The 26,019-nt window shown below is 45.5% G+C and overlaps 1 protein-coding gene across 1 annotated transcript in view; it reads left to right on the top strand.

Annotated features, from left to right (window-relative positions):
- Positions 1–25,590, top strand: part of GALNT16 (polypeptide N-acetylgalactosaminyltransferase 16) — a 35,571-nt gene extending 9,981 nt beyond the window's left edge. The window contains exons 4-14 of the mRNA XM_009696782.1: positions 2,403–2,468; positions 3,550–3,671; positions 5,712–5,799; positions 6,542–6,626; positions 7,672–7,775; positions 12,070–12,196; positions 13,160–13,252; positions 15,374–15,457; positions 16,484–16,625; positions 17,997–18,113; positions 25,453–25,590. Of these exons, the coding sequence (XP_009695084.1) occupies positions 2,403–2,468; positions 3,550–3,671; positions 5,712–5,799; positions 6,542–6,626; positions 7,672–7,775; positions 12,070–12,196; positions 13,160–13,252; positions 15,374–15,457; positions 16,484–16,625; positions 17,997–18,113; positions 25,453–25,590 (1,166 nt within the window). The remainder of the gene's footprint in view (positions 1–2,402; positions 2,469–3,549; positions 3,672–5,711; positions 5,800–6,541; positions 6,627–7,671; positions 7,776–12,069; positions 12,197–13,159; positions 13,253–15,373; positions 15,458–16,483; positions 16,626–17,996; positions 18,114–25,452) is intronic.
- Positions 25,591–26,019: the final 429 nt, after the last annotated feature.

The raw sequence follows: 26,019 nt of genomic DNA, 5'->3' as shown, positions 1-26,019 counted from the left end.
TGTTTGCTCTGTCCAGTCCCTCTCCCTCAGAGATTCCCTCTTGTCTATGTGCTACAGAAAAAGAAAAGGGAGAAAATTTTTCTGTGTTTAGTTTATGTCCATGCATGGCAGAGGCCAGAGCTTCTTCCTCTTTTTTTTTCTTTCCACTGGGTCTTCCCTTTCTGTCAGCTTGGCAGTTTTGGCCACGTTGCCAGAGATCTCTGTCTAGTTTTGTTCTGCACCATTTTGTGAGCTGTTTAGCAGAGATATGTATGTAGCAATGGTGTACATGAGCAGAGTGGGTAATTACAAACCAAGAGAGAGCAAGAGGATGCAATGGACCCTATAGAAAATTACGGCCTGGAGTCCTGCAGGCAGACCGGGGCGAGACTGCCTGCCTACCTGCCTGCCTCCATGTGTCTGGGATACCAGGTTTCTCTGTGGGAGGCTGTGGAAGGGCTATTGCTTTGGGCAGTACCCATACCTTCTCCTGCAGCTTGGCACAGGGATGAAGTGTCTTCTGCATGAGTCCCACCAGACCTGCAGACTGGAGGCTGTGGACTCTTTCCATCTCTACAGCTGCTCTTGCTCCTGGCTGTTGTGTAGTAGTGGTGAGGTGGTGGGGACAGAAGGCTTCTTGCTTCTCCTGTGATGTGCGCTAGATTCAAGTTGTGTGCCACTTATGATGATTGATAATTACTCCTTCAGAACACTTTACAGATAGCTGAGAATGCCCACCTTGGCCTGCTGAGGTAAGGAAGCATTTCTCTTTTGATTTTGCAGCTAAATCTTATGTAGCTTTGGCCAAAAATTTTTTTAAAGTTGAATGCTGAGATTAGGGATTTAAGTTTCTGAGGGCCTTAGGGTGTGATTTGGATAAGGACTGAGCTGTGCACAGCTGTTGGAGTAGTGTGTTTCTGAGCACTTCCAACAAAAAATCTTAATCGTTCCACATTCAGCACCTAAAAATTCAATTCTCAATGGCCAAAGTGTTCCAGATCAACACTGATGGATTTCTGGTACCTGTCCTGCATAGGGCTCAACCAGAAACCCCCATTTAGGCTCCTAGGTAAATAGGAAGATTTTTAAAAACCTCCATCCTGTGACAGCTCTCATTTTTTCACTGGGAGCTGGATATTTGTGGGTACAGCTCCTCCCCTGAGGCACCTGCATGGAAGCACTTTAGCACATGCTTGATGTCTGATGCTTTGCTTTAATATCTGCCTCAGTTTCTCCAAAGATACAGAGAGTGTCAGCTCTGGCAAGTAGTTACAGTCAGAGTGATGCCCTCCACTCCTGGAGAGTGAACGACTTAATAAGGATTCTTATACCTGAAGTTGTAATTTGGCCAAGATGAGAGTGTTGCCGTCCCTTGTAGCAGATGTCCAGCAAAATCTTGATGCTCTGTAATTAAGAGCACCTGCCACTTCACTTGCAGTATGCAGCAGCTGCCAAAGTGCCCACATAAAAGCAGTATTTCAGGTTGCCTGTATCCTTGAGAATGGAAACACTTGTGCAGGAACACGCCAAGAGATGCATTTTGGCTAATGCCCTTTGCATTCTCCCCAGAGCGCTTGGTCCGTAGGAGGATGACAGTGGGAAAGGAGGGTGTGAGACATGAAAAGGAATATGGAATAAACATGGAAACTGGGGTGAACTTGGTGGAGCAAGAAAAAGAGCAAGTTAGAAATTGTTATTCCTATGATCCCTGCTAGGGCAGGAATAGACAGAGGATAACGGGGAACAAAAGACCCAGCGCTCATTGGTACAGCTGTGCTGGAGCTGGTAGCTGTTCTTCTCCGTCATCTTCCCTGGGCAATGTAAATGAGGGATGCCCACGGGCTTCTGGGAAGCTGCCAGCAAAGCCCTCGGTTAGGCATCCATGTGTTAACGTGATGGTGTCTCCAAGAAAGCAGGTCACATCCCTGTGGCCTTTATTAAATAAAATCAAGCAGAAACTGCCCCGAGAACAAATGGTGGGCAGTGCCCAGACGAGCCGCTGAAGGCAAAGAGAGAGGATGCGATCACTTGATATGACAGGACTCTCTTTCACTTGGCAGTTCAGGGATTTGCAGCCCTGGCTCCCTGCGGTCCCTCCGTTTTATCAGTGCTCGGTGCCCCGTTGCCAGCGCATGCCCCGTTGTTCTTGTGAAACGGTGAGCGCGGGAGGGCGAAGGCCTGGCTGCTCAGGGTGTCAGGAAACACAGGCTCGGCTGTCTGAGGAGGACAAGCGAGCGAGCAGTGCTCGTCTGTGTACTCTTTAGACAACAGGATTAAAGCCATCAGGCTGATTAATGTGATGTTAAGTGAAAGCAGAATTTCCCTTCCCATGGTGAAGCAGGAGAACAGTTAATTGGAGCTCTCTGTTGAAGCCAAATAATTCATGCAAGTGTGCCAAATGCTTTTTTTTTTCCTTCCTTAAGCTGAGGACTGCCAGCTCCTTACCAAGATCCCAAAGGTCAAGTGTCTGCGAAACACCAGGCGAGAAGGTGAGTGTGGAAAGCTTAGTAGGTACAAAGATTTTGCAGATTTTCCCACATGGCCCTGTTTGCCTGCCAGCTGCTTACATGTTGTTTCTTATAGTTGCAGTTTGTTTTTTCAGTATAATGATTTTGTATCCTAGTTTGGAGGCTCTGTGGAGGGAGAACCTGGCTTATCAACTCTCAGGCTTCAGGGCTCTCATTTCATACTTCAAATAATGAGAAGTGGTGTCCAGAGGCCCTGGCTAGAACAAGGACCACGTTTTAAGGTCCTTATGAATATAGATACAGATGTAAGTCCTGTCCTTTTAAACACAGAGTGCAAGATAACAAGCCACCTAGGAGAGGTGGGAAAAGGAAAAACAATCATATATCTATCATAAAGAGATACAATTAAGGAAAGTTATTTCTCATATATCTCCTATGTGCATAAATGGTAATGCTGACTTTCCCAGCTGCTCTTTAGTTTGACTCACACGTGCTGGCTTATTTCTAAAGCTGTCAGTGCACAGCAGGCCTGGAGCAAGGATCTGGAAAGGGAGACAGAAATCACTGCTTAGTTCACAAAAAGCATCCCAGGTAGTGGGATGGTCTGTAAGAAAATAAGGAGGTATCTGAGAGCCAGGTTGGTATCTCTGGCCACAGGGCAGAATAAAGGACAAACGGGAATAAAGCAGATAAGCAGTAAGAAAGGCAACAAGCAGAGAGTAGAGTGGTGAGTGAGGCAGCAGGGTGCTCTAATGGGAGAGACACCAAGCAGCCAGCAGCGAGGTACCTGTGGGGAGGGCTGGAAGGGAAGGAGGATGTCATCACAGCGGGAACCAGATTAAAGCTCAGTGGCAGGGACAGAAGTGAGAGGCGAGGTCATTCTTTGTGTGCTGAGAGGGCTCAGCTGACATGTCCCCCAGGGGATACCCTGCTAAAGCTGCTCTCTGCTCCTGATGGAGGTGTGATCTAGGAGAACCACCTAATCTTTCCCTCCCACCTGCGCTTGCCCTGTAATGGCCACACAAAGTATTTTTTCTGAAGGAGGCTCTGCTGTTTCCCTTCCTAACCTTCCTGCTCCTCTGCTGTACTTTCCTCATTGTAGGGCTGATTCGCTCTCGGGTGCGAGGAGCTGAAGCGGCTACTGCTGACATCCTCACCTTCTTGGACAGTCACTGTGAAGTCAACAGTGAGTGGCTGCAGCCAATGCTTCAGAGAGTAAAAGAGGTGAGCACCATGTCCCCCTCTGGGATGGATGGAACTGGCCTGTCTTGTGCTGGTGGATCATCTGCCCTCACATGCCATCGGCAGTACTGGTGAGGACAAAGCCTGCCCAGGTACTCCTCTTCTCAGGCAGGATGTTACAGAGGAAGGTAGAGTCTGAGCCAGATGGGCAATAGGTCCCTGATGGGCTTCTGTGTTCTCCTGCCAGTGTGGCAGAGCAGGAGGTGCTGAGTGGTGGGATGCAATGGTGAACGTTTGAACCACCAACTTGTACCTCAGATCTCCTGCAGGTGCTGTGCTTCCTAGTCCTGTCCACTTGTACATAGGATAACCACTTTGGCAGCACATGCTGTGCAACTTTTTCATGGTTGCCATCTCCCTTCTTGCTGCTGGACCCTCCCCTCTGCCTTGTCACTGCCAAAATTTTCCTTCCATTAATGCTCCTGCTGAGCTGCCAACACACACCACCTGCATGCAGGCAACTTCCTAGCACAGAGGAGCTGCCTGTGAGTGCAGGGATGTCCCTTTGCTGATTCAATTGACAAAGGATTGATGTGAGGCTGGAAGAGTGAAAATGAGGCAGGAATATTAGCAGCTGTCACCCTGACTGCACCGTGGGGCTGGAGGAGGAGACATGCAGCTCTGCTGTAAAAACAAACTGGGAAGAAGTGATGAGAGAAGTCACAGCCATGCTGGCAAGTGGCTGGGATTGTTCCCCTCCTCTAAAAGGAGGATCCCATGGAGTAATGGGTCCCAGGAGAAGGGATGGAGGCTCTAATGCTGCCTTGTATTCATGTCTGGTTGGAGGAGCGGAAGAAGGTGAAACTTTGGGATTGATGACTTGAAAGCTTCTGCTTTTTATTCCTGCTCAATAAATCCTCCATCTCAGAAGCCCATAAATGTTTACTTTACTACTGCTCTTTTAAGTCACGCTGCAGCAGCAGCAGCAGCATAGGGATCCCTAAGCAGAAATTACCTCACTAGTTTCTTCAGGGAAGGATCTAAGTTGCAAAAGCTTGGGTGCTGACTCCAGCATTATTTAGTGAGCAGATTTCAAGTCAGCCTATTTCTGACCTACTTCCTGCGTTTCTGATTGCATCCTAGTTCAGATTTCAGTCTTGCCCTACCCAGTCCTAGCATTGACTGGCTGGAGCAGTGGCTGGAGCACAGCCTGCCAGGTGGGTGCTGGAGGGGCTCAGGCTGTGCAGCCATCGCAGCGCGGAAGGGAGTAAACATGAATGACAGCTCTCACCTAGGATGTGCTGTCTTGGCCAAATGCACTACAGCAAGAGGAACTATTGCACGGCACAAAATGAAGGTTTGATAGGAAAGGCATGGAGGCTGGCAGCTGTCTGGTAACAAGATGCTGTTTCTGGCACTGCCAGCTCTCTGTTTCCTCATGTATCTCAGCTATCACAAGACTGTCTTTAATGCCCTGTCTCATGATGTTGAAAAATTGTTATAATCTCAAGTTTTACTTACTAAAAGGATTGCAAAGGAAACATGTAAATATCTATGCCCCTTAATGGCAATAAAGTACCCCCAATATCTTAGCGTTATAATGTTTTTTTCAGTTTGCGCTATGATTCTTAATTGTGGGGTCTTGATTCATAGTACTTGTTAGGAAGTTGCTTTATTAGGAGGTTGATAATTTCTAGGCTGATGGTAATGAGTTAATTCAAGGATGGCTGAGCAGAAAGTATGCTGTCAGTAGGTATCAAAAGCAAGCACAAACCCTTTGGGACACTGATTCATGCCCTGTTGACTTGGGCAGGAAATAAAGAGCTGTTTCTTAGCAGCACTCCTGGATGTTGAGGTCCCAGGCTCCATTCCCGACATCCATGGCTTGCATCTGGCTAGTACCCACCATCTCCATGTTTGGAGGTAGTGGCCATGGATCCCTTGCTGAGCTACCAGAACTGTACTGGAGAAGCCAGACAAAGATTTACATGTGCAGCTTTGTGTTTTCTGATCTCTGACAGCTTTGCCAGACATTCAAGAAAAGCCTGACTCCTTTTTCTTCCCTTTCTCTCTCTCCCTCAGGATTATACCCGAGTGGTGAGTCCAATCATTGATGTTATCAGCCTGGATAATTTTGCCTACCTGGCAGCATCAGCAGATCTGAGGGGAGGTGCGTATAATGAATGGCTTGTGTAAGTTAGGCCTGAGGGATTGTGCATGAAAAATAATTGCTGTTCTCTTCAGCTTTCCAAGAAAACAGAGTGATGATCTTTCCTCATGAGTTCACTGTCCTCTTTTTCCTGCAACTTTGCAAAGTCAGATCTTTTGCAGAGTTAAAACATAACCCAACTAGTGTTTTCCTCTTGAACTTGCATCACTGTCACAACATTTTGCAATTTCAGGGCCACTGCTTGCCTGCCAAAGGCTACTTGTTCTGTGGCTACCCTTAACAATGGTATAACGTTAGTGACTGTACTGTGCTCAACTATCCACCACAGGCCAACTATAAATAAATGGTGATCTTGAAAGAGGTGATGGTTACAATGATCTACAAACCTTTGTTCCCAGAGTATATCACATCCCATGAAGTCCTTTGATCAAAGCCTCACAACTTTGACCGACAGAGGAGTATAAGACAGGCTGGCCGAAATGCAATTACATCTCACACTAACAACACTCTCCTGAAGATGTGGAGTGGAATTTGACAGAAATCTGTAATGCTAAGGGGTGAAGATGCCAAGACAGAAGCTGGTGACTTCTACATTAGGATAGACTCTTGCCATTTTGGGTAGACTGTGAGGGAGGTCAGGGAAGGGAAGCGGGGATAGCCTGTGTTGTAAAGGTGTAGACTATCAGTGAAGCTAGTAGAAAAACAATAACAAAACTATTTGATGTGTTTTTTTGCTTCTCAGGGTTTGACTGGAGCCTTCACTTTAAGTGGGAGCAGATTCCTATAGAGCAGAAGATGTCCAGAACAGACCCAACTCAGTCTATAAGGTAGCTGTCTCTGATGGACTGTGTACAGTCTTCAAGATGTCTTTACTAAGCCTTCACCTGTATGGCAAGGATTGCACAGGGACTGCCTTGCTGAGGACAAAATGCCACAGTGTTCACTGGATGATGGCAAACTCTTTGTGTTATTTGCTGAATGCGTTGAGGTGTATACCCTAATTCTGAGGGTATTAGTGTCTGAATGTTGTAAGAATAGCAATTATGTACTATCATAGACTTGTAGGCACGCCACCTCTACAAGCCACCTCTTCTTCTATATGTTTGTTTTTGTGATCTCACTCACTCAACACTCTGAATGCCTCAGAAGTCACTTTGGGGGTCTTTAATTACCTCCATCTTCCAGGTGAAGAATTAAGGAATGAAGCAGCTAAACAGTCACTCAGCAAGTGTAAAGCAGACCTGGGAACTGAATCTTGCCTAGTAATTTGGGCACAGAATTATCCTCCCCTCCTAAATATGTGTGTCCATGGACAAAGCAGACTCTGTTGGCTGGAACAGTTACTGCTGGCCTCTCTGTGGTATACATGGCTCTAAGGAATGTAGAATGTGACAAATCCTGATATAAAAAGTCACAGTGCTGGTCTGTATAGGCAGACAGCCCCTTATTTTGTAACATAAAAGTATCATTCATTTCATCTGTGTAATTTGTGAGCCTCTGTTTTGTACTCAGAAGCAACCAGCTTGCTAACAGCAGAGCAGTACATGCAGCAGTGTCTCTCACACCATGTCTAGTTGGTGAACGCAGTCATCAGACAGTGCCCCTGTCATTCCTTCACACATTTGTATAAATACAAAAGGCACAGCATTACTCATGTAGTGCTTGCAGGACCATCTAATAAAGGCAGGAGGGTGATCTCATGAGGTGGATCTCAGAAGCCTGCTGCAGGTTCACATCCCAGTTCTACTATTTTTCTCTTTTAAATGAGACACAATGTCAGGCCTGGACAAATTGTCCCTCCCTCTAAAATGAAGATGGTGGTGCTACATATACATGTAGTTATTTTGTGGGGGCTTGTGTTTTCTTTTCCAGAACCCCTGTCATAGCAGGAGGCATCTTTGTGATCGACAAATCCTGGTTTAACCACCTGGGAAAATATGATACTCAAATGGACATCTGGGGAGGAGAAAACTTTGGTAAGTTTAGAGTGTTTCAGGGGAATAACACACTAATGCAGAACTGCTTCCCAGTCTTCATCGCCTACCAGAGCTCTCCTTTTGAGAGATCTGATCTGCGTGTCGATGTAAGGCTAGGGAGACGGTCAGGTAATGCCCATGTCGATCAGAATTATATCATGGTCAGCTTTTGTCCAAAGTAAATGGTGGCTTTTTGTGATCAGGGCTATCACTCCTTACAGGCATATGCAATATTATACAGGTGCTTTCACAGTACACGTAAGAAAGAGGAACCTCCTGATATTTAAACTGTTGCTTGTTTTTAGAGATTATTCCTCCAGTCCTTCACGTGACAGCCTGTTGCCCCAGCTCTGAAGTGGACAGTCGCTCCAATGCTCTCTTCTTATACCTGTTTCTCTTTCCCAGATGAGTCTGAGTTGCTCTCCCAGCTTGATAGGTCAGAATGATATTTTTCCTAATAAAACAAACATCTTTATAACTGGAATTTGGGTACAAATAGATTCAGAATGCAAACATTTAGAAGCGGACGAGGGCATCACAAATATGTGAGGAATTCAGAGGCCCAGGCTAATCTGTCCAGTCAAGTGCTGTTATCTTGTAGGGCATGGTGCTTAAACCCATCTCCTTGCACTTAATGGTGGCACAGGTATTCCACGCATCTCTCTCTTCCCTGTGTGAAGGGATGCTGCAATGTCATCAGGTGTTAGTGACAAAAGGAATAAGAGTATTGAAAAGAGGTTCACAGAGACCTCAAGTATTCAGGGCATTCATTTAGAAATGATGCAGGTGGAGCTGAAGAGATAAAAGCCTTACTCTGTTTTGCAGTCGACTGAAATAGACTTTTCTGTAGCTAACGCTGCCAAGAAAATTATTCTGTTCCTACAGCTTCCATAAGTGTCCCAGATTTGTAAATAAAACCCTTTAAAGAAGAATTTATATGGTGTTTTCTAGCAACTGGAGGACCAGTTAGAAAGAAAGAAATAGTGAGGAGGAAGAAACTTTTGTTTCTCTGAACACAGCTGGGAGAGCCACCTCTTTCTGAAATGCTCTCTGAAACCAGGAAATAATCTTTTTGGCTGATAACAGAATATCAAGGTACCACTTTTTAAAAACAAAATATCTAATAATGACTGCTTGTGTTCTCTGTTTTCCAAGGTCTTGCTTCAGTTTTATAATATTCATGATATTAAAGAGATATTAAGTGAGGCTGGCATTGGGATCTCAGCAGTGCTAGCGGCATCAGCTAAACCCTGTAGGCAGAAGGAACAGGCAGCCTTTACCCAGGCGTGAAGATCCCCTCTCCTGCATCCCTCAGACTCCTCTGCACAGCCAAACTCAGCTCCTTGCTGTCACTAGCCCTCCTCCAGCTGCAGAACCAGCCACTCGCCATCCTGCTAGCCTCTGAGCTGCAACTGTATAAAAGCTGTAGGCCCCAAAGATGTAGAAAGAATTATTTCTTTAGGCTTTTGTTTGTCTTCTTCTGCCCACCTGGGAGCCCAGTGTTGTTGTTTGGTGTGTGCATCGGTAGCCTGATGGAAGCAGAGCTCTCTGCCGTAAGTGGCAGTAAACAACGTGCATACCCACAGCCCTTGTTGCATGTAGAGCTGATCAAAACCTCCGCAGAATTGCTTCATTCTCCTTTGAATTGCTCTGGTAAAGCCTGGCAGTGGCTGGGCCAGGCTGTGTGGGACTGGACCAGGTGTACAGGGCTTGCCAGTTTTGCCTTGTGTTGTTTCCCCGTCACTTGTCTCTTACCTCCACCTCCACTCTCCACTTAAGAGGGCAAAGCCAAGTGCGCAATGTTCTGTTTAATGGGGCCTGTCCCTGAGCTGCATTGCCACGCCACCACTGTGATGATGGTAATGGGAAGGTATTTTAAAAACAAAATAGACTGCTTTTCTTTTTAAAGCTAAATTTTGTTCAGCTCGTCAGCATAATGTGAGGCAACAAATCAACCAGTGGTTTCTACATCAAGCCTGTTGCTGTTGCATGGCAAAGGGGTAGAAACCAACCTGTATTTGACAATAAAAAGTATTAATTTTCCTTGAACTATTCAGAATGGTCAAATTCCCCTCTTAAAAAAAAGTTTTCCTTATTTAATTGAAAACTAGATTTTGTGATCAAGGAAAAATGTTGATAATGTTCTGAAACACTATTTTTACTACAAATTACAATTTTGAGTGGAAAGGAACTGTTTGGACAAACTCGCCATTTGCAGATGAGGTGGGAGAGTGCTTCTGACTAATTTGGTTGGGTGAGATGGGCCATTTCCTGCCCACAAAGGCCGTTTTTAATAAACTTCTTCTTTGAACCTTTTTACCTCTGAGGAAACAGGATAAGAGAATGTATGGGAAGGGCATAGAGCTGGACAAGCTCTACGCACACAGCAGGTACACAGAAATGATCAGGCAGCAATTACCATCTGCCTAAATATCCTTCCAGCTGGATGTGAGCTGGTAAGCCTCTTTTTTTTTCACTGTGATGGGGAAAAGCCACAGTGATTAAGTCATTTAAAACACATGTGGACTAGGTCATGTCCTGGAAAATATACAGCAAAAAGTTCTCCTATGCTTTTGATCAGAGGTTGGATGAAAGTCCTTAATGAGCTACGTTTGATCTCCGTTTTCTCTTCTGTGCCTAAAATCTGCATTCTTTTGCCCCTTCTTTAAAGAATTCCATCATTTACAAACCTGGACATGCAGTCTATCTGTGTGCCTAATATACCAATATGGCATGAGGAATCCTTTCTTGGGAAATGGACATCACTTTAAGTTACACATGCTAGATTGAGAGTTTTGTTTTTGTTACAGGCTGGAATGAGTCAGAACCTCATTCCAGGAGAGTAAATGCCAGCTGGACACACCACCAGACAGAAACTTATGTCTTGGGCTTTTTTTTGTTTTTAAAGCCCTTCCTCTCATTGAAACTGGCACTCCCTGTTGAAAAGAGACTGAAAATAATAAGCTATAAGAAAGAGTCAGGGAGAGACAAGAATTAGTAAGAAATGCCACAAAATGCAGTCTAATAAAATGGTTTTTACTTAGAAGCTAGATTAAATGCACTATCTTCCCCCTGCAAAAAACAGTTTAAACAACCTTTCCCAGGAGCTAGAGAGGAAAGCTATGGAGAAAGATGAAAGTTGGGAAGATGTTAGTGTGTGTACATGCTTTGAAACAGCTATTAAATCTGGATACGTAATTTCTTTTTAATTTCTAAACATCAGAGTCCCATAATTCAGGCATTACTGGAGGGAGATCCCAACTGAGTAAAGTTTTTGAAGTAATCAGTATACTCAATCTGAAGCCCTTTTGGTAAGTACTACCACACTACCCAGCTAATTTTCATTTTCCTTTTTCCTTCTTCTCTTCTTATTGCCACATGAAACACAAGTGGAAAACCCCTCCGGTGTGGCAGTGATTAAACTTGTGAGGACAGACCCGTAAGCTTGAGTGAGGTCACATCTCTTCTGTGATGCAAATAAGCGCCTGTACATCAAAGCTCCATGTTTTTCTAATCCTTTAACAAAATGTTGAATTTAAGCTTCAGGACCAGCTAGATTTCTTCAAATAGCAGGGTTCTATCTATATTTTTACAGTCACGCTATTAGACTGATTTCTGCTCTCAGTAGCTTCCCTAGCAGAGGCAACTGGTGACAAACTGTAACCCAGTCATCCACTTTTTTGGGATGTTTTTTTATTTTTATTAACAGAGCCAAGCAGAACAAGAACAAGAAGATACTGTAGGTTGGATAACGTGGAGGTATGAGGGAGAAGACTGCTGTAGACATTGACTTACTTCCTATACCCTCATCTTATTCTCCTTATTCTCTTTGTTTCCTAAACTCCCTTTCTTCCTCATAATATTTGCTTTATGTGGTGAATTATTCTTTTTTTTCTTCCATCCATGTGCAGGGCTGGAGAGTCACAGAAGTCCAAAACAAGGTGGGGGTGGGGGTGGTCTCAGTCTGTAGCCAAACGCCATCCTGAAGGCCTAACAGCAACCACAAAGACCTGGTCGAAGGGAAAGGTATCTCACTGAAATGCCCGAGGGACCAAAGAGAGGAGCAGGACTGGAGAAGGCTAGGAATTCTCTGATCCACAAGGGTTGCCTCCATTTTAACAAAGGGAGGACAGTTTTTCCATTCTCACCATGGCATTGCTTTTCCTGGTTTTGCTGTTGCAGGCAATACGTCTAGAGCAGAGGGGCAAGGTTTTCAGGCATGCTGCTGAAGTTGCCCTTCTTGGAAATGCTGCCCATCTGCCTGCAGCTGTGTGACTCTTGGGGTCTCTTCCAGAGCTCTCTTTCCGAGTGTGGATGTGCGGTGGCAGCTTGGAGATCGTTCCCTGCAGTCGAGTGGGACACGTGTTCAGGAAGCGCCATCCCTATGACTTCCCTGAGGGCAATGCACTGACTTACATCAAGTAGGTGTTGGGTAGTTCCTGGTAGCAACCAAGTCACCTTGATGTTGGGCATGTCTAAGTAAGCCTGAATTCTTTGTTGTCTTTTTGACTGATGATAGAGAACAGCTTGTGGCTGAGCATTTGTTCTCAAAGGAAGGATGAGTTGCTGTTTTCTGTGAACAAAACCTGTTCTCTTCTCTGTTGTTTGTATTAGTGTGTCTTGTTCTTCTCAGTCTGCAATGGAAGGGGGGGAGCAGTACCCCAGAGAGAGACCCTGGCCGTTGGTGGATAGTGCCCTGTGACATGTGCCTGTGTATCAGCAGTCCTGAGTCATCTCTCTTGTCTCTGAGCTGCTTTTGAGTCCAGAGATCCTATTGAGCTGTATGTGCTCTGAGATAAGCCCTAAGGACAACTTCCACTGCAGGACAGATGGGAAGAGAAAAAATATGAGATAAAGTGCTTCACAATGAGAGCAGTTAAGCACTGGCACAGGGCCCCAGAGGGGTGGTGAAATCTCCATCCTTGGAGATTTCAGAACTCTTACCAGACAGGACTCTGAACAACATGACCTAACCTGAAGCTAGTCTGCTTTGGGCAGGAGGTTGGACCAGGTGATACCTAGAGGTGCTTTCCAAGTTGAATTATTCCACGGCAATATTCTAATCTGGGGAAAGGGATACTGTAAAGCAGGGTGATGGTGACAGTCAGTCCAGGTGTCTCTGCAGAGGGAGTATGTGTGAAAAAATCATGGTAAACTGTGGCTGTTAAAATTTTAAATTCTGAACTGAAGCATCCTTGCAAGGTTTTGTAGACTTAACACATTCAATCTATAGCCATCCGTACCGCTCACTGTGTTTCATGTTTGGGACTGTCCCCGACTCCCTCCTGGCAGACAGGCCTTTGGTCTACCCATCCAGTGCCAGCTCGCTGGGAGGGCAGGTTCTCCAGCAGCACTCAGCAAAGCATCTCCTCATCCCCATGCAGGAACACCAAGCGCACAGCAGAGGTATGGATGGATGAATACAAACAGTACTACTATGAGGCACGGCCATCTGCCATTGGGAAGTCGTTTGGAAGGTAAGCTGCCCCCAGACCTTGGTAGGTGGGCTCTGGTAGGCCCTTGCTAGCAAGAAATAGTTTTTGGATCTTCTCTGGGGCTAAGTGTGGGAAACAGATGCTCTGAATGGCTGGCTTGCAGAGAGGGTGCAACTTGAGTGTCTGGCTAGCAAGGTTTGCTTCTAACTCACTTTATTTTTCCCCCGGTAACCCTGCATAAATCATTTGTTAGCAGAAGGCCAAAGGGATCTGTAATGAAATTAAAAGACCAGACATTTTAAGTGGATAGATAAGAATAATTTCTAACATGGCATGCAGCTGCTCTGGAAATGTGAGCTATGCAGTTACTAGAGCTTGATCCAAAGTTCCTGTGGAGACGCAGAATCCTGGGGCAAGCACGGCTAGCTGGCACATGGGGCAGGTTGCACTTGATGCTCTCCTGTCTTTCCTGATGAGTGAATGGGTGGTTTGCCTGGTTTGTAGGGCAGGAGAGAGCATGGCCAATGGTGACACATCTCATTTAGAAACACAATCTGGTTTCGACTTGTCTGCAGCAGCGTATTTCTGTGTAGAATTGTACTCCTTACAGAACCTTTGCTAAAGCTGCCTCCAGGCCACATGGGGTTTGCTCTTATGGGCTTAAGCATTCTTTGTGACCCAGAAATCAGTGATGGACACCAAAACCTGGGATGAGGGGAGAGCTTGCTCTATGTGTTAACAAAACCCTATGACTCCCAAATAAATGTAAAAAATCCCAGGAATGGTGTGTATCTGTGGGTTGTATCTGCCTGTGAACAAGTGACTATTGTTGTATCATCATAAGGACCTGGCAAATGTGGTTGTACCTCAAGTGTGTAGCTACGTGCACTGGATCAAGATGCATCTCCTGCTTATTTGATGATAAGCAGGTTTGGTCTGACCCACACACACTTTTTTTGTTGTACGTTGTGCTTTATTATCATGATGCATCACATATTTTTGTACAAAGAGCTTTGCCTACCTAATTTATCTGTCCTTGAGCTGACTGCAGCAGCTGGGCTGGGGCCAAATAGCAAGTAACCCTGCTGCTTGTGAAGGAAACTGCACTATTGGGTATTGGACATGGATATATTGTTCATGTGTTTTAGGGCCAAAACCTGCAGTTCTTGTTCACACAGACTTCCTAGCGGCTTCGCTGACAGCATTGGCTGAATAAGAGCTGGAGTTTGATTTCAGGCAATTTCTTGACCTGTAGTAACAGCCCCGTGAACCTGCATTAAATCTAGATTTTAAAGTGCAAATGCCTCTGACACCATCACTGTCAATTGGGCCTAAAACGGACCCTCTTTCCCCACAATTTTGATGTGAATATAGGATCTGAGTACAGTCTCCTGAGGTATGGACAGTACAGTGGCCCCTGTGGGCTGAGGATGGCAAGGAGCATGGGTACAGTTCAAAGTCCTTCCCAACACACAAATGTAGTGTTATAGGTCGAAGAGGGGAGTCCCTAGTGTCACTGCTCAGTAGGTCTGCTTGAGGGAAGTCTCTTCAGTCGGCCAAAGCCGAGCAAATCAGCAGCGGGAGGACTGCTGCAGCAGTTACTGAGATGTTAATTTCCCCTTATACTCCTCCTTTTTTCCAAAGCTGCTTAAGAGCAAATAATTATGTTCTTTAGGTCTGAAACCTAACCTGAGCCTAGAGCTGCTGCCATGAGCTAGAAATGTGCTCTAACGCACACAGACTAGTTGCATATACCTGGGCACAAACACTTTCTAGGCCTTTTCAGGAGCTGATCGTTGTGCAGGTTTCATGGTATGCCTCTACAGGGGCACCCAGAGGCAGAAACGCTTTCCTGGTCCTACGGTAGTTTTACTGCAATGTATTTAACAGTGTAGGACCTGGGCCCTGCCCTCGTTCTGAGCCAAATGAAGTGCAAGAATTGCTCTCTGAAGGTGTTTATGTCTTCCTTTTCTATTTCCTGCCACTTGCCTCTCTCCTCCTTTTCACCTCAGGTCACTGCTAGTGCTCTGAACCCAGCAACAGCTACGTGGGAGAATGAGTAATGGGAAAAAGTCGATAGTCTCCCTCAAACCTGGCCAATCTTCATTGTTCCCCTCCCTCCTGTTCACTACCTTATCCTCAACAACCTGCCTGTGTTTCCAGTGTTGCAGACCGAGTGGAGCAGCGACGCAAACTGAACTGTAAATCCTTCCAGTGGTATCTGGAGAACGTCTACCCCGAGCTCAAGTGAGTCAGTTCTCCGCTTGTAGAAATCTCTGAAGGATCTGGGAGGTGGGTCACAATGAGAAGCTGAGCCTTGGCAGCAGTGGGCAAAAGAGAGACTTATGCTTGCTGTCCTCCTTTTGGTGAGAAACCTTCTGTGATTTCCGGGCTTGTATCATCACAGCAACTCTGCAAAAGCTTTGTTGCTCCTGCTTGTGGGAGCCCTCTGCTCTGCCCCACACAGCTGTCCCTCAGTGCAACAGTGGTGTCTTCAGTAGTGCGGGGTGTAGACAAGTGCCAGAGCACTACATCCCTCCCAGTTATGGCTTGGTCTCTGCCTGTTGGTTGTTCTGCCTGGAGGTGGTTGAGCCAAGTAGAGCTGGACAGCCTCAATGCAGAGGTGCGGGTGGTGCAGAGAAAGCCCTGATGAATAGCAGGATCAGCTGTGCCTGTGGCTTCCCTTGCCCCGGGTCAGGATGCGGTAGTGTTGTGTTACTGCTCTGCTGGGAGGTAGCCTGAGTAGAGCTGTGCTGTTAGCCCTTGCTAGCTAACACACCCTGGCAACACATCTTTACATCTCTGTCAAGCAAAGTCTGTAGCTAACGTGGGTCGAGGCTAAACCATTCAACTGTAGTTTGATCTTGACAGATCTTTTCTGTATTGCTACCAATGAGACACTGAATATGTGCTAGCACTGAGGGGAACACTCTGGAAAAGAGGGAGGCAGACGCAGGATAAATCGGTGTGGATATGGCTTTCTACTGGCAGTAGCCTCTTTCAGAAGAGACATCACACTAAACTGGTTGGGTATACCTAAAGATCCTGCTATGCCTTCTGAAACAAAAGGGTACCAGCCCTCTGACTGAGTTGTCCCTTGACTTTTGCCTCCTCCAGACATTGCTTCTAGTGGATAGCATGATATTGTTCATTTTCTGTCAAATAAAGGGGGGACTGTGTTTCAGACAGGGGCCAGTTATGCCCTGACAAATGTGAAAACGCTTTGGACATTTCTGTGTATGAAGTGCCATGCAACTGTCATTTTACTTCAAGGGTTCCTGAAAAGGAGTTGATTCCAGGAATAATTAAACAAGGAGGAAACTGCTTGGAGTCTCGGGCACAGGATACCACAGGGAATACGTTGGCTGGCATGGGAAACTGTAAAGGGACAGTGAACAATCCACCTGTCACTCAGGTAAGGCAGGCTTCATTCTGGTGCTTTGCTTCTGCCCTTTTTATTACCTGAGAATGAAAAGGCATCTCTTGCCTTGGTGGGTTTGTAAAGAGGTGAATGAAGGAAGAATTTGGCTCTGTTAATGATTTTAATAGTAAGCAGAAAAAGACACTGTGCCCATCTCTTAGAGCTCTGTTGGCTCAACAGACCCAGCAGTCGGGCACAGAGTAGGAATATTTTCATCACTCAAAGGCAATAGGTAGTGCTTGAATGCTCAGCAGTGTGTCTAGTCTATGCAGTAGGCATGCGACCAGGGCTTGAGTCATGTAGCTGTTCCCACTCAGACCGTTGTCTGGGTGTGCTCTACTTGATCGTCCAACCCATGAGAACCGGTCCTGGGGTGTGCTTGGCTAGTACCCTGGCACATGAGTAAGAGGTTTTCCCAGGATCAGAAATGTTCCTTGGTCTGCCAGTTCAGCTGTAGCTGCAGATGGCTTGGATTGTGCTGTTTTACAGATGCATTTCAGTATAAAGTCCAAACAGAGTTTAATAGCCAAGACCAGCTGCAGTAATTTGGTGCAGCTCTCCTAGCTGCAGTGGAGCTGTACTGGTTTATGCCAGCTGAAGATATATACTCAGGCTTTTCTTTTGGTGACTGAAAAAAAAAGCAGCAGGGAAGCAGCTTGAGAAAGTTAAGGGTCACAGTAGGATATTTTATGCCAGAAAATACATATCCACATCTGTTAACTGTTGGAAACTAGTTTGCAGCCAGCGTTCAACATGCCATTCAATCTGACTCATTGTTTCATGTCATTACCATTTGAAATCTCTGAGACTTACTGCATTTTGTATTTCTTCCTTGGGGAAGTGGAATAATAATAGCTGATTGGGTTGGGTATCCATCTAGTGAGAGAAAGGAAAAATGAAGGGGCTTGTGCTTTATGTGTGCATGTTAGCCCATGGATATGCTTGCATGTGTTTTGCTTCATTTGACCATCTATACGTCCCAGATATCTGTTACAGAATGTGTCTGCTATGTGAAATATGCAGAAGCAGTTGCACATCATGTAAATCAGGGCTCAGAGTCCTCCCTAGTTTGTAGGCCTGAATCTGTAAAGCTGCACAGCAGGGAGTTGCATGGGATCCAAGGTTAATCAGACAGCTCAGATGGTCAGGGGAGCCCACTGCAGGCTTTGAAATAGTCATGATGCATCAAGCCTGAGCATAAACTTCTGGTCTGGTGAAGACTGCTGCCATAGTCTTCCCAGAGAGCCTTGATAAGAGCTGAATAAAGGATAAAGGTTTTTGAAATATCTGATAGAAAAAACTGTTTCTCCCTTATCTGGTCACTGTTATGATCCTAATGGAACCTTTCTTTTTCTTATGCCAAAGGAGTGGGTATTCAGTGACCCTTTGATTAGACAGCAGGACAAGTGTCTTTCCATTACCTCCTTCTCTACTGGCTCTCAAATCACACTGGAAGCCTGCAATCAAAAAGATGGCAGGCAGGTAAGTAACTGTGCTCCTGGTTTTAATCCCTTTATTGCCACATACCAGTGTTCCTACATCAGTGCAGCTTGCAAGGGCAAGCCTAGTACTATCAAAGTGTATAAAAGTCCCTTCCATCTTCTGCATTTCCATCTCTGGCGTGTTTCATAAGCTCGGATGTATGAGATTGCCTGCAACCAAAGCGGGGAGCAAAGACCACCGGGACCTCGGCAGTGTGGTTAGCTCCAGCTCAGTAGCACCCTGACCTCGCTCCTTGGATACGTGTATCTTCAGCCAGATCCGTGCATGGATGGAGGGCAGCACCAGAGAAGGGTAGATAAGCAGCAAATGCTTTGAGGTACCCAAGGGAAGGGCGGTGTGTGCTATCGTTTGTTTACTTATTTAGAAGTGAGAAAACTGTGTTCTTTGTGCTGTCTTTGGACACGTGAACAGACCTTTAAAACTGAGTGCGTACAACTCATTTGAGAAATACCAACTGACATAAAGCACCGTATGTTCCGCTCAAACTGCTCCCTGAGGAAAAATACACAGCAGCAGTGTTCCCAACAAAATGCAGTGTTCCCAACAAAATGCAGCTCTGTGACCCTTATACTATTTCCAGGATGTGCATTCCTGATCTGTCAGGACACCTAAGTCCTTCTGCCTTACATCACTAGGTAAGAGATGGCCTCTGTGATGGTCAAGGTGCCCTAACAGAAATGCAATGTGCCTTTTTATCAGAATTGGGCAAAACACAACAGGTGACAATGAAGCACTGGCAGACAGTGGACTGAGCTTGTTTCATCTCTGGTTCCTGTGCTTCCCTCTACATCAAGAGAGAACAAATTTTCTGTCATATAAGGCTATGCTGTCTCTGTGTTTTCTGACACATCTATTGTTTTGATAGCCCAAAGGCAGGAGACGGCTCAGCTTGCTGCCAGTCCTCAGCAGCATCCTTTTTTGTCAGTACTTTTTAATGCTATACGAATCTCTGAATTTAGTTCTTCCTGAAAGAAAGCACTGAAATCCAGTCTTGCCTATTATGGAAAGCCTGTGTAGACTTTCCTCTGGAGGGCTGGTTAATGCAGAAATATCTCGAAGAGTTGTCGCCGTGAATATGCTGGGAAAACTCTGAGTTTGGATTAGCCTTGCAAGGATATCCCAGGTGAGCTGTGCTTGCCTGTTCCTTTTTCTTGTTGGTAATCACTCACCCCCTTGCTGTGTAATTAGGTCACTTAGCTTCCCCTTAGGTGCCTTGCAGCATTTTGCTCCCTGGCAGCAGAGAGGACTCTAGCAGCTGCCAAAATCAGCTGTCTTTCCCTGCCTCCTCTGTCATGGAAGGACAAGAGTCCTCTGAAGGGGGGTGGAGTCCAAGCCCTATTAGGCAGAAGAAAGATTAATCCACACTAACACATGCAGGCTCATTTTGCTGCTCGAATAGGATTTATTGAGCCTTGATGTTTGGATTATATACAGGCTTATTATAAAGACATGCACACACACTTAAGGATGTGAGCTGTTGTTTTCCATTACCTTATGTGAACAAACTGCACTTAAATCAAGGACTTGACCTAGCAGATGATTTAGCCAATTGACTGTAAGCAATGATTCTGTTTAATCATTTCAAATAATTAGAGACTGATTTGAATCACAGCTGCCATTCCAAACCACCTTGTGGCCAAAGGGATGAGGTGGGAGAAGTGCATTTGAATTTTTAATCTAATTTGGGTTGAAATGCTCTGAAATATTGGGGTTTTTTGGAAGTCCCAAACTCCCATTTCAGATTTCTACTTATAAAGCCAGTTCTACTTGCAACGCTCAAGTTTGTTGCATTCTTGGGGAATGTTGCTATTGTCCCTTCCTTCCACAAACACAACGGGAAAAGTTGTTAATACTGGCGTTGAATTTTAATTAGCTAGAAGTCAGTCATCCTTGCAAACTATCCCGTTCTCTCTCCTCCTGATTTTGGGAAGTTGCGTTTCAAGGAGACAGCCACTGCTGTAGAAACTTTAGAGTGTGAAATGAAAGGGCAAAGCTGGAGGGAAAAAATTCCCTCGTTGCCCTACAACTTGCCTGTCTCCCCATGGGTACTTGCAGCCCAAAGTGTGAGTGCTAGAGGGAGAGCAGCGTTTTCAAACTATGCATGGACGTAGCCACTTCTCAGTTGAAGTGGGCTTCTCAGAAAGTCAAAGGAGCTGAGTGGGAGTGGAGGAAGGGGAGTTGAGCTACTTCAGAGAATTGGAGATGACAAGTGAGAGAGTCCCAGCTAGGTGGTCTGAGTGGAAGGGGGTGAGCCTGGGCAACATGCATCATGCTTACAATATCCTAAGAGGAGATGGTGGCATGATGAAATCCCAGCTTGGAGCATCTCTGGTGTCACTGTCATCAGAGGTCTGTGGTGGAAGACATTTGGGCTTTTCTGGATCTAGATTTTATGTCTATGTCTGACGCAAAAGCAAGATTTGTGACAAAAGATGGGGCACGTGGTAGCTTTGTTTTTTAGTGTCATCAGAGTAGATTGGTTAGATCCTTATGACAGCATCATACAGCTCCTAAAGTTGCTTTCTGCTTTCAAGCATACTGAATCTATGCCCATGCTACACAGCTGTTGTGCACTAAGTGTGTCCACAGAGTAGATAATTTTGTCGTTATTTTTGAGTGCTAACAACAGTCCGTCTAACATATATATAATACTCTAGCAGAGGCTTTACAGTATTCTGAGCTGTGTCTAGAGTATTACCTCAAAATAAGTCTAGAACTTTGCAAGTAGGAGGATATGAGACAACAGTCAAAATTCAGATGGTTTTTGGTTCTGTCAGACTATTCTCCCTTGGGTTGAAAGGAACCAGGAACAAAATCTATTTGGCACCATGATCCCGTTGATCATTCAACAGCAACAGCTGGCACTGCTAGCAGAAGACCAGCCAAGAGCTATTCTGCATAATCAGAACTAGATTTCAAACCAGATGGATGTTATCCATAACGTTATTGGAGAATAGCATTTTTCAGTTGAATGCACAATAAATTATTGCTTTTAGCTCTGGTTTGGCTCTGACTGATGGTGGGAGTGGTGTTTTAATTTGTATTATAGTGAGGACAAATAAAAGGCAAAGTGAGAGTCAGACACTAAAACAAGAGAATGAAAATGAGAAACATTGGCACGGTATTTCCCAACAGAACAAGAAGCGTGCTGAGAAATCCTATTAAACAGCCATATTTCATTAAAACGTGCTGAAGGAGTGTGACCCCAGCCTGAAAATGAGGACACCCAGTTTTCTTGAGACAAACATTATTTGATGTCCTGTGTGCCTTTGGATGTGATTGGGAAATTTTTCCCACCTTGCTTCTCAGTGTATCATATTACCTGAAGTGCAGACAAATGCAACTTTATGTAGACTATCAGAAAAGAGAAGGAGTGAAAACCTGTCTGTTCTGGAAGCACCTGACTCAGTGTCTACAAGATAATAAGTAGGTAAAACAATACTGGCAGTATGCCATAGCTTGGAAGCAATTTTCAGGAGACAAGAGTTTCTCTCAGTTGTGGTTCTGAGTTTTACAAATGTAAGTGCTCAAAGGAAGACAGTGTTTGCTGAATGCTAGTGTGAGATTTTTGATCACACTTTGCTCATATATTTAAAATTTAGTGTTCGTCATCTTCAACACCAGCTTCAGGCTGTCCATGGCTCTGCAAGTACATTCAATTACAACTTGCAGCATCCTTGGCTATTCCAGTTATCAGCTCTCCATACACCTCTGTCCAAAGCATCTCAGTCCTAATCAATAAAATCTGCTCTTCTCAGCTGTGTTTCCTGAGCTTGGCCAACTCCACTATGTTTTCAGGGTTATGAGCCTATTGTTAGGATCTTGAGAGAAACCCTGGACTGATTGGGTTGCTAGGTGTTAAAAGAAAACTTTTGAGTACTCTGAAAAATTACACTAGTGTAAACACTTTCATCTCTTGTATATATTGGGTAGAAGAAGACTGGCTATTTCTAACTTTTATCTTAGTAATTGGACATGGTGTGCTTCTATCTAGCCACCTCGAAGTACTTTGCAACAATAGATAATAAAGAGGAAGAGAGAGCTTTACAAAAAAGAGGGGAAATTTTTGGTTGACATTGGGGAAGAGGATCAAGACACAATATATCAAAGAAAATGCGGATTCTTTTTTTTTTCCACCTCCAGGCCAAACCTGCTGTGACCAGTAAATTGTATTATCTCCAGCTGCACAAGAAAAGAAGACCAAGGAGGATTTTCAAGCCAAAAGTTTTTGGATTGTGCAATGCTTATATCTTCCAAAAGCTTTCCTTCCAAGTACAGGCCAGTCATAATGTCTGAGTTAGGACAGGAGATGATTCCCTGTAATGTTTGGCTGTGCATGCAGGAGGTGTCTGCTCTGTTTGTTTGTTTTTCCTAAAGATGGACATCATCACTGTCATTTAAAAGTTAGCCGTCCAGGCTCCCATTGTGGTCTGTGGAGAAAACTGGGGCCTTCCAGAAGGTGCTTGTACCTTGGACCCCTCCATAAGCTTGTCACCAGGTAACTAGTCTAGACTGAGTTGCCCAACTCTGAGGTGGCTGACGGTGGGAGATGAGCATCCTATCTCTGGTTTCCACCCATTCCTACTGCCCACCCTCCTCAAGGATCTGTGATATGATGAGTCCCTCCAGGGCTAGGTGTTGGGCTGCCCTTGGTAATCCTGTGGTCTGGCAGTCAGGCAGGGGGTCTTGTGACAGTCAGGGGACTTGCTCTGGTATCTCATGGATGGCAGCAAAGCACAGTTTCTGACCAGAAAGGGTAGAATCTATCATTCTGAAAATACCACTTCCATGTGACATGAGGAGCCCTACTTTGGCTTTTACTGTCAGTGTACTTTATAATAGCTCCATACATGGCACCTCCCATGGAGCCCAGATGAGCCTTATATTCAACTCTGTCACCTCCACAGTGTTCCTCTTCCCCCTTTCCCATCCTTGTCTCACTTTTGAACATAGGGATCTGGAGTGACTTGAAATGCTGGGCTTTCCCGTGGTGTGATTCACTGAGAAACTGGTTGATTTGGTGTAGTTTGTTAGCAGCAGCAATGTGCTCTGGTGAGTGTTTGCTGGTGTCCTGCTGGGTCTGTTGCTGTAGACTCTCCCTACAGACATCACGGTGGGTACCTGCTCAGCACGGGGAGATGACACAGCAGCAGGTCTCTGATCTGGAGGAATAACATGAGCGAGGCTACCAGTAATGCTAGTTTTCTCCTGAATGGCCAGGGGGAGAAAACCAGTGTCTCTTGGTAATTGCCCTTCTCCTCCATCTCAAATCTCACAACAGCGTACTCCTTTACAGCAAGGTCTTCTGGTGAGCTATGGGATGTGTGAGCGAGATGGCTGGCGGGCGATCTCTAGCACACACACAGGGGAAGGCAAAGGGATGGAGGAGGAGGCTGGGAATTCACAAGTACAGAGAGGCAGGGGGAGGGGGGAGGGCAAGGAAGAGTTTCCGTTTGCAGTGTAGGTGTGCTTTGGAGAAGGTCAAGAGGCTTGTCACTGAGGTGTCTGTGACCCTGGGAAACAGTGGTGGGGAGGCCGTTGTGCAGAGATTGCACCGGCTAGGCGCAGTGTGCTGCTTTCCAGGGGAGAAGACCTCCTGCTTTCCACTCCATCATTACAGCTGCTGCTTTATGGTATTAACTCTTCCTCAGCTTTTTGTAGGGAGACTTCTGCCAGGTGAGAGCCAGACAGCTCTGAGGCCTGTGTAGGCAGGGGGTTGCAGCAGCTGGTGAGGGCACTGCAGTGGGCGGACTGCATTGTATCTTCCTCTCCATCATCACTACCTTCCTCTGCCCCCTTGCCTATTAAAACCAGCTTCTTCCTGCTGCACAAACAGCTCTTCGTTAGTGGTATCCTGTCAGACAGGGCTAGCAGTGCTGGTAAAGTGATCCTGCCTCTGGTATTTAGTCTTGAAGGAGTATGTGATACAGGAGCAACAGATTATTCTGGGCTTTGCAACTGCCCTGCCCTCCAAGAAACATAACTAGCACACAGATTTGCAGGAGAGCTGCCAGAAATGCGTGAACATAACTAGATGTCTTAAACCACACAGCATGGGGCAATCTGTTTGCTGTGTTACCCAAGAATTAAAATTTTGGTAGGTTTTGACATTGTCTGGATATTGCAGGAATTTTTTTAATTCCCTTTACATGTAATTTCTACAACAGCCTTGAGGTCCATCAGTGTTGTCAAGCTGTTTCTTTTTCTTCATCAGTCTCATAGGTTAGCCAAAACATCCTCATAATATTCCTAAACTGTTTACTGAGTGAGCACCCAGACCCTAATTCTAACTAGGTCATCTACGTGACCGAAGAGAGTGATGGGAAAATCCCCAGAGCCTGGAGCACAAAATCCCGTCACCTGCTGATCTCGGCTGTGCCCCACTGGAGGGAAATGGCACAGCCCCACCTGGGAGATCGTCAGTCCACAGACTCATTTCTCCTTTTTTTCTGTTCACTATCAGTCACAATGGTCCCAGTTCTTTCCAGCAGGGATGGAAGGTACAGCCCTTTCCCAGCAGAATTTGCTATTCGAGGTTAGGACATGTGTTTTGTTTCCTGGAAAGCAGCACAACCAAAGTGGATCTTCAGGAAAGGGTTGCATGTGGGACCTTGTGGGTATGCTCTGAGGGGAGCAGACCCAGAGGACAGCACTGCAGAAAGCAGAGCAGTACGTACCGAGAAGCTGTCAAACAGACACTTATAAACTGAAATGCTGGCAGGGCAGATGAGATTACGAAGAAGAGCCAGCTGAGAAGGGTGCAGAACTATGAAGAGCTTTCAATGTAGTGCTGATAAAAATCTGGAATTTGATGAGAGAAGAGATGAGGGGACATGGAGGAGAGAGAGATATGATCTAGTCAAGCAGGCAAGAAGTGTAATTTTTGCTTTCTGTGAATGGATAGCTTTCCATGTTGGGAGAGCTTTCAATGCTTTGCTTTCTACGGATTGGAAAGAAACCATAGGAGGGTTTTAGATTTTGATGGGTATCTGGGTGCCTAGAGATACAGGACAAAGAGTGGCAGGGAAATTGTGAATGTAACGTGCTTTTGAAAATGCCACTACTTGCTGATTTTTTTGTAGTGTTTGCCTTCTAGATGCTTCTGAATTCAGCCCTGTAATTCAGCTAAACTCAAACTCAAGGTATCATTAATATAGGAAACCAGTGCTTTTGAGATGCTGCCTATACCCAGATTTTCAGTCTCTCCAGTTGTTGGGGTTTACTTGAGGTTTATGCTCTGTCTTTCTCCTTCAGCTTGGAGGCACAGTTCCATGGTGGAATGGAATTAACAGCATGTTTCTTCTCTGTCTTCTCACAGAAGTGGAAGATGAAAGGCAGTTTCATTCAACACTTTGTCAGCGGTCTCTGCCTGGAAAACCAGACGGGCAGAGTGGTGACCAACCCTTGCCAAGCAGGTGTACCTGGCCAACAGTGGGAGCTGCTACAAGCAACATGATGGTAGCACAGAGATCTCCTTGTTTCTTTGTGCATGAGACTTGGGGAACAGAGGGAGATCGGTAAGGGAGGAATGGTTTTGTATGTCTGACCCTAAATGTTTTCATTGTGCCCATCAGCAAGCCACCATTTCAGCTGAGCACTTGGTGTTTTTGAGCTTTTCAGAGAAGAAGCTGGGGTGAGAGAGGGATGAGAAGAGTTGTTGAAATCTTCCCATCTGTTGTCTTAAGTTCTCCTTTGTAGCTGATGTCCATGCACAGCTGCACCCAGAGAGGGGGGAGGACCCAGCCCAATACTCAAACTGACCAGAACTGCCTTGCAGGTCTGCTCATCTGTTACTTTTTCTGCATCCAGAGTCCACGACCTTCAGTCTAACAGCTTAGATGATGCTTGTACAAACATTGGTAGCTCTTTGGCTTCCCTGGCTTTT

The sequence above is a fragment of the Cariama cristata genome, unplaced genomic scaffold (genome assembly GCF_000690535.1).
Source record: "Cariama cristata isolate BGI_N322 unplaced genomic scaffold, ASM69053v1 scaffold2693, whole genome shotgun sequence".
Classification (NCBI taxonomy): domain Eukaryota; kingdom Metazoa; phylum Chordata; class Aves; order Cariamiformes; family Cariamidae; genus Cariama; species Cariama cristata.
This window is presented reverse-complemented; position numbering and strand designations above follow the sequence as displayed.